The sequence below is a fragment of the Pan paniscus genome, chromosome 12 (genome assembly GCF_029289425.2).
Source record: "Pan paniscus chromosome 12, NHGRI_mPanPan1-v2.0_pri, whole genome shotgun sequence".
Lineage (NCBI taxonomy): Eukaryota > Metazoa > Chordata > Mammalia > Primates > Hominidae > Pan > Pan paniscus.
In genome coordinates, this window is record NC_073261.2 from 117679073 (window position 1) to 117696744 (window position 17672).

General features: G+C 40.9%; 1 protein-coding gene across 22 annotated transcripts in view; it reads left to right on the forward strand.

The window, feature by feature from the left end:
• The first annotated feature begins 312 nt into the window (after positions 1-312).
• KIDINS220 (kinase D interacting substrate 220) overlaps positions 313-17672 on the forward strand; it is a 115766-nt gene continuing 98406 nt past the window's right edge. For 8 of the 22 annotated variants that reach the window (XM_055108282.2, XM_034952570.3, XM_057301352.2 and 5 more), the window contains exons 1-2: positions 313-468; positions 10846-10989. In XM_055108282.2, the coding sequence (XP_054964257.1) occupies positions 10882-10989 (108 nt within the window). In that variant the 5' untranslated portion in view covers positions 313-468; positions 10846-10881. Of the gene's footprint in view, positions 469-10845; positions 10990-13299; positions 13421-17672 lie in introns of all 22 variants that reach the window. The other 14 variants (XM_055108284.1, XM_055108270.2, XM_055108273.2 and 11 more) reach the window with 2 other exon arrangements.

Consider the following 17672-nt stretch of genomic DNA (forward strand, 5'->3'; position numbering starts at 1 on the left):
GCGAAAGGCAGAGGTCTCGCTCCTGGATCCGGAAGAAGGCTGCTGAGCGGGCTTTCATTTCTTGTGTATGTGCACTGTCTTCTGAAGATATAATTGATGTTTATTTCTCTGAATAAGCTTGATTATAATGGCAAATAGGGATAATAAATTAACTGTAATAAGAGTGACATTGACACTGAAAAACCTTGCCTGGGGCGCTTGTCCTGGGTGTCCCCGCCCCGCGGCCCCTCCAGCCCCGCCTGCTCTACGCCCCTCCGCTCTACGCCCCTCCCCTCCACGCCCAGGGGGCGTGGCAACCCGGAGTCCCGCCCCTACCCAGGGCACGTGATCTGTCAGTTCGCGGAGAGGGAAGAATATGGCCGCCGGGTGTGGTGAGGGCGACGCGCTTGCAGTCGCCGTCTCTTACTTCCCCGTCCTCTGACATCGCCTGCAGCCGAGCGGGCCCGTTCCGCCGGAGCTGAGGACCAGGTTGGGAGACCGTCAGTGTGGAGGCCGGTCCGCGAGGCTTTGCCGCGGGATTGGGGAGGAGTCGGGGGCGAGGCCGGGCTCGGGGAGTCGGGCGGGGAGGTGGGACAGCCGAGGAGTGCGCGGAAGGGGCGAGCTCGGACCGGGGGTCCCGGGGAGGGCATGGCGCGGGCCCCGGACGCTCGGGCCCCGGCTTTCGGGGCGAGTCCGCGTTTCCTGGAGCGCCGGGAAGGTCTCCGACCTTGGAGTCTCAGGTGGTCTGTCTCCTGAGGGGCCCCTCGGGTGGGTTGGGGTGAAGGGTGTTGGTAAAACCGTTTTTTTTCTTTTGCCAAGCAGCTTCTGGCACATCCACCACCTTGAGAGCCCCCTTAGCTGGTACCGCTAGTCGTTCTAGGTTCCTCCTCCTAGGCTTCCATGGGCCGGGAGGTGTTGTTTTCTCCCTTGCTTTTATCGTGGGCTCCATTGCTCCATTGTCCTGTGCAGGCTTTTAAACGCCTGGCAAAATAGTGCAAGCCATTGATTTCCACGCCTCCAAGATTTATTTATAGGGAAATAATTTCTTCATCACTTTGTAATGTTGGAATTTTTATTCTTTCAAGTTGACAGGTTTAAACCAATGAAAAATTGTTTTATGAATAACTATGCAGCCATCTCTGCTCCCTATGGGCGCTTGTTAAAAATGTAGATTTCTTAGCGTTTTAGAGATTCCCATTCCTTCGGCCTGAGGTGTGGCTCGGGAATCACCCCTTCAGGTTCGTTCCTGTCCACATTTTGACAACACTGAGGACCAGACATCTACACCTTTTTAAACCACCGTGGGGTATTGAGTGCAGAGCCCAGGTTGGGAAATGCCGTGGCCAGGTGTGTTCTTTGTTCTCTTCTAGCTTTACTAGCATGGACTACTTTCATCAGAATCATTTTGGGGTGCTTGTTAAAATGTCAGTTTCTGGGCACCACCCCAGATCTAGGGAATGGGATTCTCCCGGGGAGGAGCTCAAGGGATATGTGTATTTGACAAGCTTCCCAAATAATTTTGGTGCACACAAGTTTGAGAATCCTTGTTCTACACCCTTTGTGTGAATAATTTCCAGATCATTCACACACAGTGTGAACGGTATCTTTTTCCAAGTATTGGGTGGGTTTCTCCAACCTAGCTCTTTTGGGACACTTCAAATTCAGCCTGGCCAAAGCCCCATTCGCCCAGCTGGGGTGGTGGGAGGGAGGAGGCATAACTTAGGTAGAGAAAAGTCTGCTCTTTCTCCTGCTTTTTTTTTTTTTTTTTTTTTTTTTTTTTTTTTTTTTGGTTAAGGGCAGCTCCATTCTTCAGTCACCTATGCTGGGCATCTGGTCATCTTCCACCTGTTTTCTTTTCCAACCAGTCACATGGTTTTATCTTTATATCCAGAATATCTCTTCTGGATATTTTGGTAGTTCAGAAAGTTCAAATATCAGGGATTTTATATTTTTCAAGTTAATATCCCTCATTTCTTCTGTATTCCCACTGCCTCTCTTGTGTACTGTCTGGTGATTCCTTGACTGGTATCTAGGGCCCTGATTCTTTGTATTTTTCCAGTCTGGGTCACATACACTGCCAGATTAATTTTTATAGGATCATGTATGAATGTGCCATCCCCTTCTTCCTGTTTTTGCTCAAGAACGGTCAGTTTCTCCATTTTATGTGCTACTGTATTTGTCAGGGCTGTTTAGAAGACAATAGAAACTTAAATCTTTTACTTCAAGGAAAAGGAGATAATAGGATTGAATGAGAGTCAGAAAGAAGTCAGGATCCCAGGTACCTCCGTTTTCTACATCTCCCTGGGGCAACTTTTTTTTTTTTTTGAGACAGGGTCTAGCTCTGTTGCCCAGGCTGGAGTGCAGGTGGTGTGATCTTGGCTCACTGCAGCCCTGACCTCCTCTTAGGGGCCACATTTGTTCTCTTACTTAGGAGGAGTCTCTTTTCTGTTCATATCTGTTGTATTCTCTCTTTGCTGATTGGCTGTCTCAGAACTGTATCATTTTATGTGTGACCCATATTGATTGGCCCAGTCTCTGGTTTCTAATTCCCAGTTCCAGAGAGAGAAATCTGATTGGCCCAGCTTATCTTTTTCAGCAGTTTCATGCCACAGATCATATGCCCATCCCTGGGTATGGCTGATGCTAGAGAACATGGCTGTTGAGGGTAGCAGGGGCTGTGGGTGGGCAAAGTCCTTCAGAAGAGGTATCTTTAGCATACCTATGCAGTTATTCAATTTGATGGTTATCTATTAAGTTTCTACCTGTTCTAGATCTGTAATAGGTTCTGGGGATGTAAGAATGAAGGAGAGAAACAGCCCTTAATAAATTAGTTCAAGGCTGGGCATGCAGGCTCACACCTGTAATCTCAGTGCTTTGGGAGGCTAAGGCAGGAGGATCACTTCAGGCTAGGAGTTCAAGAGCAGCCTCGGCAATATAGCAAGACCTGTCTCTACAAAAATTAAAAATGTAAACAATGTTCTGGGTGTGTTGGCATGCACCTGTAGTCCCAGCTATTCAGGGAGGGTGAGGCAGGAGGATAGCTTGAGTCCAGGAGTTTGAGTCTGCAGTGAGCTATGAACGTGCCACTGCACTCCATCCTGGGCAATAGAGCCAGACCCTGTCTCAATAAAAATAAATAACTAAATACATACATACATACATACATATGCATACATAAGTTAGTTTATAGGTGACCCGTGAGGGAGGTTTTGAAGGGTGTGTTTTGGCTTGTTAAGAATGTTAAAGTTGGGTCAGGCATTCCAGGTGGTTGGATCAGCTTGGGCATGTCCATTCATTCCACCGATACTGGGTTCTGTGGTGTACCAGGCACTTCTCTTAAGTGCTGGAGATTCAGCAGTAAACAAAACAGATAGTCTTTATTCTCATTGAGCTACATTTGTTTGGCTAGGGGAAGCAGACCAAAAACAAAGTATGTGGTATGTGGAGTGATGCTAGGTGTTATAAAGAAGACCTTTAAAGTAGGGCTGTGGAAGGGGGATATAGTAGAGGGGGAGAGGGCTGTTTTATACACGTTTAAATGGTATACACCATTTATACACGGTGGTCAGAGAAGCTCTGATCAGGTGATGTATGTACAGAAAGTCACTGTGGCCTGAGCAGAGTCAAGGAGAAGGAACAGCAAGAGTTGAGCTTAGGGAGGTGGAGAAGGGGTGGAATAGATCAAGCAAGGCCTTGGCCCTGGTAGGGATCTGGGATTTTGAGTGAGAGGACAACTGTTGGGGTGTTTTGAGCACAGAATGGTTGTAAGAAGACACAATTCAGGAGGACCACTTAGGCCTCTGTGTGGAGGGGGCAAGTGCTGCCACCCAGGCCCAGGAATGTCAGCACCAGGGTAGGCTCTGGGGACTGCACAGGGGTGATTGTTGCTGGAGACTTAAGTGGGAGGAGGAGAAGAGGGGCTGGAGATAGAGAACCATGGGAGGGGCCACATTCAGGAACTTACTGTGTCATTATCTGGAGGATAAGAAATAAGTAAGCCTTGGGCAGCATGGCCACTATTGTTGCTTTCACGCACTGTGTCTGTAACCGGAGAAAAGTTATAGGGTGCGTCTATTAACCAATTGGCCTTTTGGTGAAAGCATTTTGAACACATTTAGAGATTTTGCCTATTAAATTGGCAAGTTCTAAAAATGGACTTACTACAACATAAATTTTTTGTTCTGACATTGCTGTTGGCTACATCTGCCATTTTCAAAACGGGTGGCAAGACATTAATTTTTTTGCTAATTGTGCAAAAGAATGTATAGCCTTATATTCCCATTAGACAGAAAGTGCTGTGGACATTAGATTCAACTGATGTCCATTTATTCAAGAAATATAGTGTCTTGTATGGGCCAGCTATTAAGCTAAGTGTTGGGTATTTGGTATAGAACAAAAGAAAATAATTCATTCCTTTTAAAAGCTTATATCCTAGTGGGAGAGACAGCTATTAATCAGGTAAATATGTTGCATTCCAGCAGGTGTAGCTAAAAAAAAAAAAAAAAAGACAAATTTAAAAAACATAAATATGTAAATTACAAGTTTAGTAAAGTGTTATGAAGGAATAAAAAAGATTCCATAATAGAGAACAATCCAGGTTATGAGAATCAACCAAGAAAGGGTGGTTAAGAAATGATCATATTCTGTTATTATGTAAAACAGCTAATATTTATTGGCTTCATATGGGTTAGGTATTATTTTAATCCCATTGCATGTAATTGTGCAGTTATTTGAAGATGGGGAAACTCAGACACTGAGGTGAAGAAACTAGCCCAGGGGACAGGGAGTGATAAAGAGAGGCTAGTTAATAAGTATAGACATACAGTTAGGTAGAAGGAGTAAGCTGTAGTGTTCAGCAGCATGGTACTATGCTTAACAGTTTATTATGTATTTTATTTTTTATGGTATATTTTAAAGTAGCTAGAAGATAAGGTTTGAGATGTTCCCAGCACCAAGAAATGATAAAAGTTTGAGGTGATGGATATCCTAAATTCTCTGATTTGATCATCACACATCCTATGCATGTAATCCAAATATTACACATACCCCATAAACATGTACAATTATTATGTATTAGTTAAAAAAATTAAGGAAAAAAAAAGAAACTAGCCTGGGATGATATAACAGTCAGTAGTAAAGTCAGGAGTCAAACCAAGGTAGTCTGGCTCTAGGGTCCATACTTTTGACCACTAGACAGCTTCGTTTTAAGCCGAAAGGGCTTTTGGAAGTGAACGTTGAACTGAAATGGGAAAGATGAGAAGCTGTAGTTTTCCTCCTGTGATGAAACTTTTTTTTTTCTATTGAAAATGAACGTAGACTTAATATATCAAGTAAAACAATATAGCACAAAGACGCGTGAAGGCAAAGCTAATCATCTCCTCCTTTTAGTCCTACATGGTAAGATAACGAATTTTACAGCCAGGTGTGTGTCCTTCCACACTTTTCTTTTTGTTCATGTGTACACACTGGATAGATACATATATGGGGGTCTTATTTATTTTATCAAATAGAATTATACTACACACATGCTCTTAAACATGACAGTGTGTCATTGGTTTTACTATTGTGTGTATCAACAGATGTGGATTTAATGTTCTAATTTTATTTTGTAATTTCTAGGCACTTACATATGTGCTTACAAACATCTTATGACATTTAATAATCAGTTATTCAGTGAAATTTATTAAACACTGTCAGTGCCCTCTAGTCAAAGACTGCCAGGAACATACCTCTAGTTGAACAAAGTTGGTCTTATTAACTCCCTGCAATGAAGGAGAATGCCTGTCCTAGGGAACGTTGGGGGTCTCTGTAAGAGGTTGTTAGAAAGGACTTAGAAGATTCGAGATGATGTTAGGTGATTCGGGGAAGAGTTCAAGGAAGCAAAGCTTTGCTCAGTCTTGGGTGCTTCAGGAATAAGGAGGAGTGGGAATTCTGCAATTGGATATTTAAAATCTTAACGAAAAGGCAAGAGGTATGGAGTAAGGCTAAAGCTGTAATTGATAAAGAAGCAGCAATCCTTCATATTAGCCACGATAGGAAGATGTTTGGGCATTTTGTGGTTTGGGTGATGTTCATGTTTTTGTCTGTGTTCAGATATGATTCCAGAGTAGTCTTATTTTTGTCTTCATATCCTGGTGACAGAGTGACCTTGTTTGATGTTGGCATTCTTTGAAATTGTTGCATTTATGTTAGAACACCAAGTCTGGCTGTGTGTGCCGGGTCAGTTCCCGACAGTCAGGGGCTGCTTTTCTCTCTCACCTCCTGTTGTGTAGGCATTGTGCTAGATATAAAGCAGATCCTGCTGCAAGAACTTCTAGTCTAAGGGAGATGTGGAGAGAGTAAGTAAAATGGAGAGGAGAGTTGAGTGTGATGTGAGCAGTCTACAACTAGATGTATACACAGGTGTGGAGGAGCCCAGGGCCTGTCCCAGCTTGGGGTAAGCAGCCAGTCAATGAAGGCTTCCAGAAGATCTGTTAGAGCCATGTTCTTAAGGATGGGTAGGAGCTGTCCAGGCATATATACGTGGAGAATGGACTTTCTAAGCAGAGGGGGCATTAAGTGCAAAGGTCTGGAAAGAACAAAGTGTGGGGCAGTGAAGGAGCTGCAAGTAGATCAGTCTGGCTGGAGCTGGAGGTGTAGATGTGACTATGTAGAGGGTGGGAGGGATGGGGCTGAGGAGGGGAGAAAGATGAGGCTGGAATGGTAAGATGGGGCCAGATTGTGAAGGATCTGCATGCCCTCATCATAATCAAGAATTGAACTTACTGAGTTTTCACTCTGCTCAGTGGAGAGCAAAGCTTTCCGTAGGAATTGTGTATTTGCATCTTTACAATGGCTTTAAAAGCCTTAGAAGGCGTAAGTTCCTTGAATAACTTGTAAGTAGTAAAGCTGTCATCTGTCCTCCCAACCTTGGTTTTAGGAGAGATGTATTGTAGGTCACTCTTGCTTCAGTGTGGCAAATGGATTGCAGGTGGCAGGCCTGGAGAGAGGAGGCAAAAGTTGCTAGCCTGTCACATTCATCTGGGTGAGAGATGGTGTAGTAGATGTTTTTAGGATTGATGCCTAGATCACAACTGTTTACTCTTTTCTGGAAACAGTGCCAATATGGTGTGACCTTGTAACCCCCTCCCAACTTTGTGTCTCTAGTTGCTTGGTTCTGGGTGTGCAACAGATCCAGCCTGGGCAGTCAGAGCCCTTTTCTGGGACAGTTTGATCTGGGAACAAAGAATAGCCTGCTTTCTCTGGTGTTAGAGACTATCTGATTTAGGCCAGGTGCGGTGGCTCATGCCTGTAATCCCAACACTTTGGGAGGCAGAGGCAGGCACATCACTTGAGCCCAGGAGTTTGAGACCAGCCTGGGCAACATGGTGAAACCTCATTTCTACAAAAAATAGAAAAGTTAGCTGGGCATGGTGGTGTGCACCTGTAGTCCCAACTACTCAGGAGGCTGAGGTGGGAGGATCGCTTGAGCCCTAGAGGTCAAGGCTGCAGTGAGCTATGATCGTGCTACTGCACTCCAGTCTGAGTGACAGAGTGAGACCCTGTCTCAAAAAATAAATAAACGATCTGATTTGAGGCTGGATGGCTGTGGGAAGCCATATTTTCCTTTGTGTAGAAGTAGTTGGTCTGGAATGAAAGTAGATTAAGCCAGTAGAGAAAGAGAATCCTCCTGGCATTTGAGGTCCAGTGGCACCCACTCTTCCTGTAGTGTGGTTATGGGAAATAAACCAGTATCCTTCAAATACATTTTTCTGTTTTGCTTAAGCTAGTTTAAATTAGTCTCTTGCAACCTTTAGGGGTCTTGATTAGTATAGATGGTGAAGGTCTAAACTAAGGCACTGAGTGTGGGGTTGCGTGATCTCACACTTTAGGGGGTAAACTGGATGAAAAATGGTAGCTGTGTGACTCAGAGGGAGATGGATGCCTTGGTAGAGTAGAGATGAGAATGGTGTTCTACATGGAAGGAGCACATTGAGCATAGGCGGGAGTGTGGAGCAGCACTGGGGGAGTGTGGTGAATTTGAGTTCTTCTGCTTGGCTGGGCTGTGGGGTGAGCTGGGGCTGGTATAGAGGGAGAGCCAGATCCTGCAAACCTCACTGAGGCCTTAGGCTTGATCCTAGAAGGAGTGGGAATAAATGAAGGTAGGTGTTGGTGATGACTGCTAATACAAACCCTCACTGCTTTCTAATGATAGAAGCATCACATTCCAGAACATGTAGGAGATAAAGGTTTTAAAGAAAATAAAAATTACACTAATGCCCATCACCATTTGTTCTTTTTTTATTTCCAGTATTTAAAAATGTATATATTTAAAATAGCTGAGATGCTGTATATATAGCTCTTAATCTTTTACCTCACTTCTTCTATCATGAGCATTTTTCTGTAACACATTTTTTGAGACATTTTGATGACTGTATATTATCCTACTTTGTGAATTTTTATAATTTATATAATATCCATTTCTAAGATTTTTGTTCTTATGGATAAAATTGTTTTACTTAAAATCTTAAGATTTTATTCATGTTTCTCATGTTTTTAGAATAATTCCTAGAAGTGCAACTATGGGATCAAATAACATCATTTTTTAAAATAATAGTTTTTCAACCCAAGAGTATAAATTCAAGTTGTTCTGAATATATACTCCCTAAAAGTAAGGTATACTGATTTATACTTTACATATAATAACATTCACCCTTTTTAATGGACAGTTCTGAATTTTGACAAACGAATGATTGTGTAACTGCCACCACAGTCAAGATATAGAACAGCCATTAACTCGCCAAATTCTCTTGTACTCTTTTGTAGCCATCTCATTCCCCTGCCTTAGACCCTGGCAGCCCCGATCTGTTTTCTGCCCCTGCAGTTTTCCTTTTCCAGAATGCTATATAAGTAGAATCATATAGTGCTATAGTTTCTGCCCTCTGGCCCCCAGAGATAGATTTCCTTCCTGTGTCAAAACATATTCACTCCATCCCAAGGCCTCTCCAAAAGTCTCAGTTCATTTCAGCATCAACCCAAAGTCCACAGTCTCATTTAAATCTCATCATCTAAATCAGGTATGAGAGGGTCTGGGTGTAGTCCATCCAGAGGCATGATTCCTTTCCACCTGGGAAACGCAAGAATCAAGTTATCTGCTCCAACATAGAGTTAGGGAATGGGCATGGGATATCAGTTATAGACAGTCCTGTTCAAGGGTGGAGGAAAAGGAAGGCAAAGAGGATTCACCAGTCCCAAATGATTTCATTTTCATAACAGCCAAAGTTTTCAATTTTGACAAACTCTGGTTTATCAGTTTTCTTTTTTTGTGCACCATGCTTTTAGTGTTACATCAAATCTTTCTTAATCTGAGGTCACTGAGGTCATCTATATTTTCTTCTAGAAGTTTTGTACTTTCAGACATTATATTTAGGTCAGTTTTGAGTTAGCACCTGTATGTGGTACAAAGTATGGATTGAGGTTTGTTTATTTATTTGCATTTGGATGTCCAGTTGAATATAATAAAATTTCTACTCTTTTGGAACTTAAAGTATAGTTATGGTAGACAGACAATAAGTGAACAATATGTCATTTTTTGGATGGTGGCAAGTGGTGTGGAGAGCAGTGAAAGCAGGACAAAGAGTTGAGAGTGCAGGGTGACAGTGAAGCCTGTGTGGGGTTGGTACCCTGACATCCCACATCCGGTGAGACTTTGTAACCAGGTGACCTGACGGGGTCAGGGGTGAGCCGTGTGCATGTCCTGTGGAAGAGAATTTTAGGCAGACAGAAAAGTAGCACAGAGGCCTGGCGAGGTGGGACAGTGCTCAGTGTGGCCAGGCAGCCAGGAGGGTGAGAGGGAGTGGTAGGCGCTACAGTCACAGGTGTCACACAGGTGAGAGGCTTGCCACTTAAGAGTTATCTTGGCCAAGGTAAAAACATTTGGTTTTACTTTGAGCACCCCGAGAAGCCCTTAGAGGGCTTTGAATAAAAGAGGCCATGCTCTGACTTAGTACTGCTCACATTGTGGTTCTTCCTCAGTGTTGTCAGCATCACAGGGAGCTGGATAAAGATGCAGAGTCAGGGGCCCCACTCAGACCTGCTGAGTCAGAATCTCTGACGGTGGGGCCCAGGAACCTGCTTTAAAAGCTCTTCAGGTGATTCTGATATATGTTAAAGTTTTAAAAAAAGTAATGTAATTTTAATTGACAAATTATATATATTTATGGGGTACAATGTGATGTTTTGATACATGTATCCATTGTGGAATGATCAAATCAGGCTAATTAACATATTCATCACCTCCCATACTTAATTATTTATTTGCAGTGAGACCATTTAAAATCCACTCTTCCAGGTAAAGTGGAGGCAGGGAGGCCAGTTAGGAAGCGATGATAGTGATGCAGGTGAGTCACGGTGGCTCGTCCAGGGTGGCAGTGATGGAAGTGGTGAGTAGTAGTCAGATGTGAAATGTATTTTACAGTTAGAGCCAAAAGGATTTGCTAATAAATTGAGTGTAGGGTGTAAGAGGAAGAGGTAAGTCATGAACAATTTCAATGCTTTTGGCCTTGGAAGAATGGACCTGGAGCTGCCGTTTACTGGGATGGTGACAGCAGGAGGAGCAGGGGAGCATTTTGGAGTGGTGATGAGGAGGGTTTGGGGATGGATGTGGAGTTTGGTGTTTGGATAAGTTAAGATGGAGGTGAGTGTGAACCTAAGAGACATCACGGCAGCTTTTTGACACCTGAGCTATGGAAGCCATGGGAAGTCGTATCTTCACTTCTGCCACTGGAGGCGTCCTTGCATGAGGTTAATGTTAAGAAGGATATTGTATTTAATAGTAACTTAATTTTTTCTAATTATAAATTATGGGTATTTTGTCTAATTTAACAGGTATTCAAATAAAGTTAATTGCAGCTTTCTGTGAAAATGTCAGTTTTGATATCACAGAGCGTAATAAATTATGTAGAGGAAGAAAACATTCCTGCTCTGAAAGCTCTTCTTGAAAAATGCAAAGATGTGGATGAGAGAAATGAGGTAAGACCAAGTTTGCAAAATTACATTCTTTCACAAATATTCGTTGACTGCCTGCTATGTATAGGATAGAAGTGTGTAAGAAATAGGTAGTTCTAACCCTTAGTAATACTGCACTGTACTTATGATAGAATGTCTTATAGTTAAAAGTACTTCAAATTCCATGTTTTTGGAGTACATTTTAACTTATATAAATGACTATTGAATTTAGATTTATTGATTTTTTTCCCCTGATGGAATAATTAATATTCAGGAAGCTTGATTACTGAAATCAAGTACTTCTATGAAACTTTAGAGATCATCTGGACCTGATCTTGATTAACCAGACAAAATCAGGGATTGTTGAAATACTTTATTTTTATTTTTATTTTTATTTTTTGAGATGGAGTTTCACTCTTGTTGCCCAGGCTGGAGTGCAATGGCACGATCTCAGTTCACCACAACCTCCGCCTCCCAGGTTCAAGTGATTCTCCTGCCTCAGCCTCCCTAGTAGCTGGGATTATAGGGTGCCACCACGCTCGGCTAATTTTGTAGTTTTAGTAGAGACAGGGTTTCTCCATGTTGGCCAGGCTGGTCTTGAACTCCCGACCTCAGGTGATCCGCCCGCCTCGGCCTCCCAAAGTGCTGGGATTACAATCGTGAGCCACCCCGCCCGGCCTGAAATACTTTCTTTAATGAGCCCCAACTATCTTCCTCCATTGTTTGTCCCACACACTTTGGGATTATTAAAAACCCTACATCTTTATTAGAGAGTTAAATAGGTTATGTATTATATTTAGTAACACACTAATAAACATTAACTCAAATGAGATATTTCTCCTCAATGTTATGAGGTAAAAAATGTGGATCTTGGTTCATTATGAAAAGCCAAACTATTATTTTATATTATTTTATTTTTTTTGAGATGGAGTCTCACTCTGTCGCCCAGGCTGGTGTACAGTGGCGGGATCTTGGCTCCCTGCAAGCTCCGCCTCCCGGGTTCACGCCATTCTCCTGCCTCAGCCTCCCGAGTAGTTGGGACTACAGGCGCCCGCCACCATGCCCGGCTAATTTTTTTTTTTGTATTTTTAGTAGAGATGGGGTTTCACCGTGTTAGCCAGGATGGTCTCCTGACCTCATGATCCACTCACCTCGGCCTCCCAGAGTGCTGGGATTACAGGTGTGAGCCATCGCGTCCGGCAAGCCAAGCTATTATTATTTGGCAGGACATTTTAGGTGCTAATACAGTTTTGTATAAATATTGTAAGTATCAGGGTATGTGTTTGTTTTACAGAACTTAAGGAAAACAACCCTGTCTCTTAGAACTGTGTGTGTTTTCAAGAGTATAATATTTCTTGCCAGTAGATAAGATGAATAAGGAGTGGTTTTTTATTTTACACTATATGTGTATGTATATATACTTATGTGTTTGTATATATTTGCTTACATATATATCTTGTGTAGACATATAAAAAGTTTTATTTATAATTTTTTTATTGTGATAAACACATAACATAAAATTTATTGTCTTTACTATCTTAACCATTTTTAAGGATACAGTTTAGGAGTATTAAGTATTTCTCCATTGTTGGGCAATAGATTCCAGAACTTTTTCTTTTTTTTTTTTCTTTTTTTTTTGAGACGGAGTCTCACTCTGTCACCCAGGTTGGTGTGAAGTGGTGTGATCTCGGCTCACTGCAACCTCCGCCCCCTGCGTTCAAGTGATTCTCATGCCTCAGCCTCCTGAGTAACTTGGACTACAGTCATGCGCCACCACACCTGGCTAATTTTTTATATTTTTAGTAGAGATGGGGTTTCACCATGTTGGTCAGGCTGGTCTCGAACTCCTGACCTCAAGTGATTCGCCCACCTCAGCCTCCTAAAGTGCTGCGATTGCAGGCATGACCACTGCATCCGGTCTACCAGAACTTTTTCATCTTGCAAAATCAAAATTCTGTCTATTAAACAGCAGCTCTCCCTTTCCCCCTCTGCCTAAACCCTGGCAGTGACCGTTTTACTTTCTATTTGTATGAATATGACTATTTAGACACCTCATGTAATTGGACTTAAATACTGTTTGTCTTTTTGTCACTGGCTTATTTCAGTTAGCATAATATCCTCAAGGTTCATCCACGTTATAGCATGTAACAGGATTTCCTTCCTTTTTAAGGCTAAATAATATTTCATTGTATGTACGTAGCACATTTTCTTGATCTATTCATCTGTGGCTAGAAATTTGGGTTGCTTCCATCCCTTGGCTATTGTGAATAATGCTGCTATAAGCATGAGTGTGCAAATATTATACATGTTTTTGCTTGTGTTTTTTGTTTTTAGACAGGTTCTCACTCCATCGCCCAGCCTGGAGTGCGGTGGCAGAATCAGGGATCACTGCAGCCTCGACCTCCCAGGCTCAAGCGATCCTCCTGCTTCAGCCCTCCAAGTAGCTGGGACACAGGTGTGCACCACCATACCTGGCTAATTTTTTGTATCTTAGTCGAGATGGGGTTTTGCCATGTTGCCCAGGCTGGTCTCCAACTCCTGGACTCAATCTGTCTGCCCGCCTCGACCTCCCAAAGTCCTGGGATTACAGGCGTGAGGCATCATGCCTGACGTATAAATGTTTTTAAAGCTGCTGAATTACTTTATTATTACTTTTTCTGACCTAATTTCATTTAATGTTAACTCAGTCATTAAGGAAATGTTGATATAAAAATGTTGTTATTACAATAATAGCTAATGATTTTATTGAATGTTTTCGTTAATTTTCATTAGCTATTGAATAATAGCTAATGTTTTTATTAAATACTTATGCAAATATTCTGGTATATATTTTCTATATCTTAGCTCATTTAACTTGCGTAGCAGCTGTATAAAGAATAATACTGTTATTTATTTATGGGTAAATGACTGAATTCCTCAGTTTCCTATCCAAGATATTATTTGGTAGAGTCCATATTTGAACTTTGCTCTATTTGACTTTAAACAAATTATAATCTGTGTAAGCTCTATGTTTTTTTTTTTGAGTCTTCAGAATAAAATTTATTTAATGATAATGCCTATATTTTCAATGTTTCTATATTGAACAAAGTATATTTTCATTAGTTAACATCATTACCCCCTTCAATGATTATGAATAGTCAAAAATTGTTATACATAGATAAGATATAACATTTATAATTGGAGGTTGTTACAAAAAGATTACAGAAGTAGTCATTTTGTTAGCATATGTTAGCATATTTGGAATAACCATATGATAGTTTGAAAACATTAAATTTTACTTTAGAGACACTTGTCTAGGGAATGCTAAGAAAACAGCTTCACTTGGAAGGAAAAAATAGCACATCAATAAGCGTAAAATTAATCTTATTGCTATAAGGAGTAAAGCACAGTGACATAGAGCTTAATTTAGCATCATGCGAGATAAGCATTTAATGGATATTAATTAACATATCCAGTTTAATATTGTATCAATTTAAATTGGAGTTTTAACGTGATAATTTGAAACCACCTAGGCTTTTTCAGTTATGGCTCAGTATAAAAGTTGGTATTTTTTTTTTTTTTAGCATTTTGCTTTTACAACTTCTGATAAAGTGTAATTTTTATAGAATTACAAGAAGTTGTTTGTATTTTTTCCCCTTTATTCTCATTTTAAAAAATATTTATGTAACTTCCTGTTAATATGTTTGGTTACCAGTTTTGAGAAAGATTCTTAAGTATTAGATCAATTAAAATAATGTGGGTAGGCTGTATGTGGTGGCTCACACCTGTAATCCCAGCACTTTGAGAGGCTGAATCTCTTGAGCCTAGGAGTTTGAGACCAGCCTGGGCACTGTAGTGAGACCCTACTTCTAAAAAATATTAGCCAGGTGTGGCACCTTTTAGACCTAGCTACTTGGGAGGCTGAGGTGGGAGGATTGCTTGACCCCAGGAGTTCAAGGCTGCAGTGAGCTATGACTGCACCACTACACTCCAGCCTGGGCAACAGACTGAGACCCTATCTCTAAAAAATATAAAATAAACAAATTTAAAAAGGGATAAAATTGCCTGATAGTGTGCTTATTAGCACATAATTGGCCACAAACAGTGAATTCTAGTTTCTTTTTATTGCTTTATTTATAAACTAGATAAATCTTTGGCCTATGAATATTCTCAATGATGGCAAATCTTTGTCCTTTATAGAGTAGTGAAGAGTTTTTATTTTTATTTTATTTTTGAAAGGAACAAACAGTCACTGCCAGCTGTCCTTGGTATAAGGGAATAGTGTTGAGGCTGGTCATTTTTTTCCCATTTAAGAAAATGAACTGAGACTTTAAACAATGGATTTTGCTGTATGTTTATGAGTAAACTTTATTTTATTTTATTTTTTTGAGACCGGGCCTTGCTCTGTTGCCCAGGCTGGAGTGTAGTGGCATGATCCAGCTCACTGCAGCCTTGACCTGCTGGGCTTAAGCAATCCTCCCATCTCAGCCACCTGAGTAGCTAGGACTACAGGCGTGTGCTACCATGCCTGGCTCATTAAAAAAAATTTTTTTTGTAGAGATGAAGTTTCACAATGTTGCCCAGGCTATTCTACAACTCCTGGGCACAAGTGATCCACCTGCCTCAGCCTCCCAAAGTGCTAGGATTACAGGCATGAGAGTCACTGTGCCTGGCCTGTAAACAGACTTTAAAGGAAATTTCAAAGGAGGATTTCAAAATGTTTTAGTTTCACTGTGGTTATTGGAAGAAGTAGAAACCCTCCAGAAGGACTGCTTTAAAAAAAACAGTGGTTATTTAGGTCTCATACACTTAAATAAGTAGAAATGGGAACCTAGAAATTGGGAAGAGCAAAAAGATGCTTAAATAGTAGTTGTTTTTGCATTGTAGTCTTCTGGGAAGCTGAGATAAAGTCCAGTATTTCAGTAGGTGCATAGTGTTCTGTTTTGTTTTTGGTGTGTTTTGGCTTGAGGTCACTATGAGTAGTAGAGCGGGGATTATGTGGAATGTAATCCTGTGTTTTCTAGAAGGAGATAGGCATGGAATTTGCTGGGATGTGTGGGGTCAGGTATGGAAAGGATCTTTATTGATACATTTTCAAGTAGAAAAATGAAAGTTTTCATGACATAAGTTACTCTATCTCTACAACTGTAGTTACTGGACTGGTTAAGCAAGAACTAGGAGAATCCAAAGATAGGTTTTATTTTCAGGCCCAACTTTTAAAGTAACAATCGTTCTATTTTTGGGGATCCTGTAAAACTTTATGGCAGCCTTTCCTGAAAGTCATTATCTTTTTGGATAGCGTAGCTACAAAAGGTGCATCAGTTAAGAATTGCTTTGTACTGCATGGAACAGCTCTCAAAACAGTGATTTAGACAAATTAAGGTTTTGTTTTTCTCACATTATGACAAGCTAGATGAGCCATTTCAAGGCTGATAGATGGCTTCAGAACCCAGGCTCCTTTCTTTCTGGCCAGTCCTCACTGTGTGCCTATTGCATCACATCAGTCATGTAGCAAAAGCTCCAGCACTGTGTCTCAGTATTGGGCAAGAAGAAGGAAAAGGCACAGACCAGCTGAATTAGTACAGCGCTTTCCTGGGAGAGCTAGCCAGGGCACCGTTGTGGGATTATTTCCAGCTGCAAGTGAGGCTGAACACTGGGTGTTTTTTTTTTCAGCTGAGCTCATTGCCACCCCCAACAAGCCCTGTCTTTCTAGATACTGGGTAGACAGCTAATAGTTTCTGCAAGAGAAAATAATGACAATTCTAATCTTTCATTTGGCATGTTTCTAGGCTATCAAATTTATACCATCTTTCCTACTTGTGTTATATGTATTTATAACATTTATATTATGTTATATATTTATAACATTTATATTATTAAAACATTTATATTATGTTTTTCTCTCATTATCTAGAAACACTTATCTATGTGAACATCTGAAATGTAACTGTGACCCAGAGAGTAAACAGAAAACTTCCCTGAGTCTTTGGAATTATAATTTTGAAAACTGTGATGTAAAATTGATGTATTCTCAGGACTGTGGATTTAGAGTTTGTTGCTTTAATTTATATATTCTACCAATGACTTTGATACCTGACTTTTTATCCCAGTAGATTAGAAGGGAGAACAGTTCTATAGAATGTATACCAAAGAACCTAGAGCGGACAGAGGCATGCATGGCATAGTAATTGATGTTGGTAGTTATGACTCAGAATTCTAAACATAACGTTTAAGGTAATCTGTTTAACAAGTAGCAGTATGTGCATAGCTTTTTAGAATGATGATTATCATAAAAGTTATAATCAGCTTTAATGTTGAGAAGATAAATTTTTTCACCCAGAAAATCTATTTATGTGTAATACGTCATTCCCTAATGACCCTGGTTGGATGACATGTGGCTACCACATATAATTTAGCATCCATCCTTACATAGGAATGTCTATATTTAATGTGACCGATATTTGAACTTTAAACCAGTGTTCGTGTTTAAATCCTTACTTGTATTATTCTTATAATAGCATCTGTTGTATTTTGGTAATCATTATAACTATTTGCTTATTTGGATGTTGTGCCTAATAGATTTTTAAATTCTTTGAGACTTTGCTCACTCATTTACTCAGCAAATATTTGGGTACCTGTGTGGCAGTCACTGTCCCTCACACTGGGTATATAGTTTTAAACCCATAAGCAAAACAGACATGTTTCCCGGCCTTTAGGGGAGACAGACA